We start from the raw sequence: 1128 nt of genomic DNA, 5'->3' as shown, positions 1-1128 counted from the left end.
TGGTGTTTGAATTTTTATTTTATTTTATATTTATTTTTATACACAATTGCACATGCTTATAGGAGCTTGAAGCGCTGGCAGATCCAATGAGGAAGGAGGTTGCACTTGTCCGGAAAAAGATTGATTCCGTAAACAAAGAATTAAAACCACTAGGCCATACCTGCCAAAAGAAGGTAAACCTTAATTGAAATTCATCCAACCCTGCTAATTATGTAAAACATTATTGAATTATTGCATAATGATAAGAAAAATTCCCCAATTCTTATGATTTTACGGACTATGATATGATATTATTTCAATGTGGATACTCAATTGAAATTCCGCTGTACAGGAAAGAGAATACAAAGAAGCACTTGAGGCTTTTAATGAAAAGAACAGGGAAAAAGTACAGCTAATCACCAAGTTAATGGAGGTTAGTTAGTCTCAAATTCCATTATCATGGGTTTGTGAATTTACTCTTATATTTCAATAAATTATTTTACTGGTTCTAACATGTGGGTTGTTTTCTTGTGTTGTTTTTGGTTCCTACATCTTGACCAGCTGGTGAGTGAAAGTGAAAGATTGAGGATGAAAAAGCTGGAGGAGCTGAGTAAGAACATAGATTCCATGCAATGATCTAGCCAAACTGCTAATGACTCTGATGATGATGATTAGGCTTGTGTGGTATATTTTAAAAAGGAAAAAAAAGTGACATAGTATATTTTATATAATGTATCGGGTGTTTTTGTGATTGTGTAATTTTGTTGTGTTTAAATGTTTGTTTTAACTTGCATTTGGTGGGACATTATAGCTAATTTAGGAGGGTTATACCCTATAAACAGGCTTGTAACTAAAATACTTGCAATTTGTTGTCATTTTTTTACCCTTTTAATTTCACTTTCCTCTGCTTTGTTCTCCTTATTTAATTTATTATTATTTATTGATGTAATTTGAATTTTGTTACCATGGAAGATGTTTCTCATTTCCCACAATGCCCTGGTGTGGTTGTTAGTAGTTTTATGTTAATTATTGATAATAACTGTAACGTATATTACAAATCTATGAAGTATGGACATGACTTGACGTGTTGGACACATTTTGAACACGACACTCACTGACACTTGTTCGACACATGTGTCTATTGTGTCC

The 1128-nt window shown here is 32.6% G+C and overlaps 1 protein-coding gene across 2 annotated transcripts in view; it reads left to right on the top strand.

Moving 5' to 3' along the window:
- The window catches only part of LOC107493642 (uncharacterized), a 1837-nt gene extending 937 nt beyond the window's left edge, over positions 1–900 (top strand). Inside the window, exons 2-4 of one of the 2 annotated variants that reach the window (XM_016114706.1) lie at positions 63–173; positions 332–412; positions 541–900. In XM_016114706.1, coding sequence (XP_015970192.1) covers positions 63–173; positions 332–412; positions 541–615 — 267 coding nt within the window. In that variant the 3' untranslated portion in view covers positions 616–900. Of the gene's footprint in view, positions 1–62; positions 174–331; positions 413–531 lie in introns of both variants that reach the window. The other variant, XM_021124651.1, reaches the window with a different exon arrangement.
- The last annotated feature ends 228 nt before the right edge of the window (positions 901–1128 follow it).

This window comes from Arachis duranensis, chromosome 6, assembly GCF_000817695.3.
Source record: "Arachis duranensis cultivar V14167 chromosome 6, aradu.V14167.gnm2.J7QH, whole genome shotgun sequence".
Taxonomy (NCBI): Eukaryota; Viridiplantae; Streptophyta; class Magnoliopsida; order Fabales; family Fabaceae; genus Arachis; species Arachis duranensis.
This window is presented reverse-complemented; position numbering and strand designations above follow the sequence as displayed.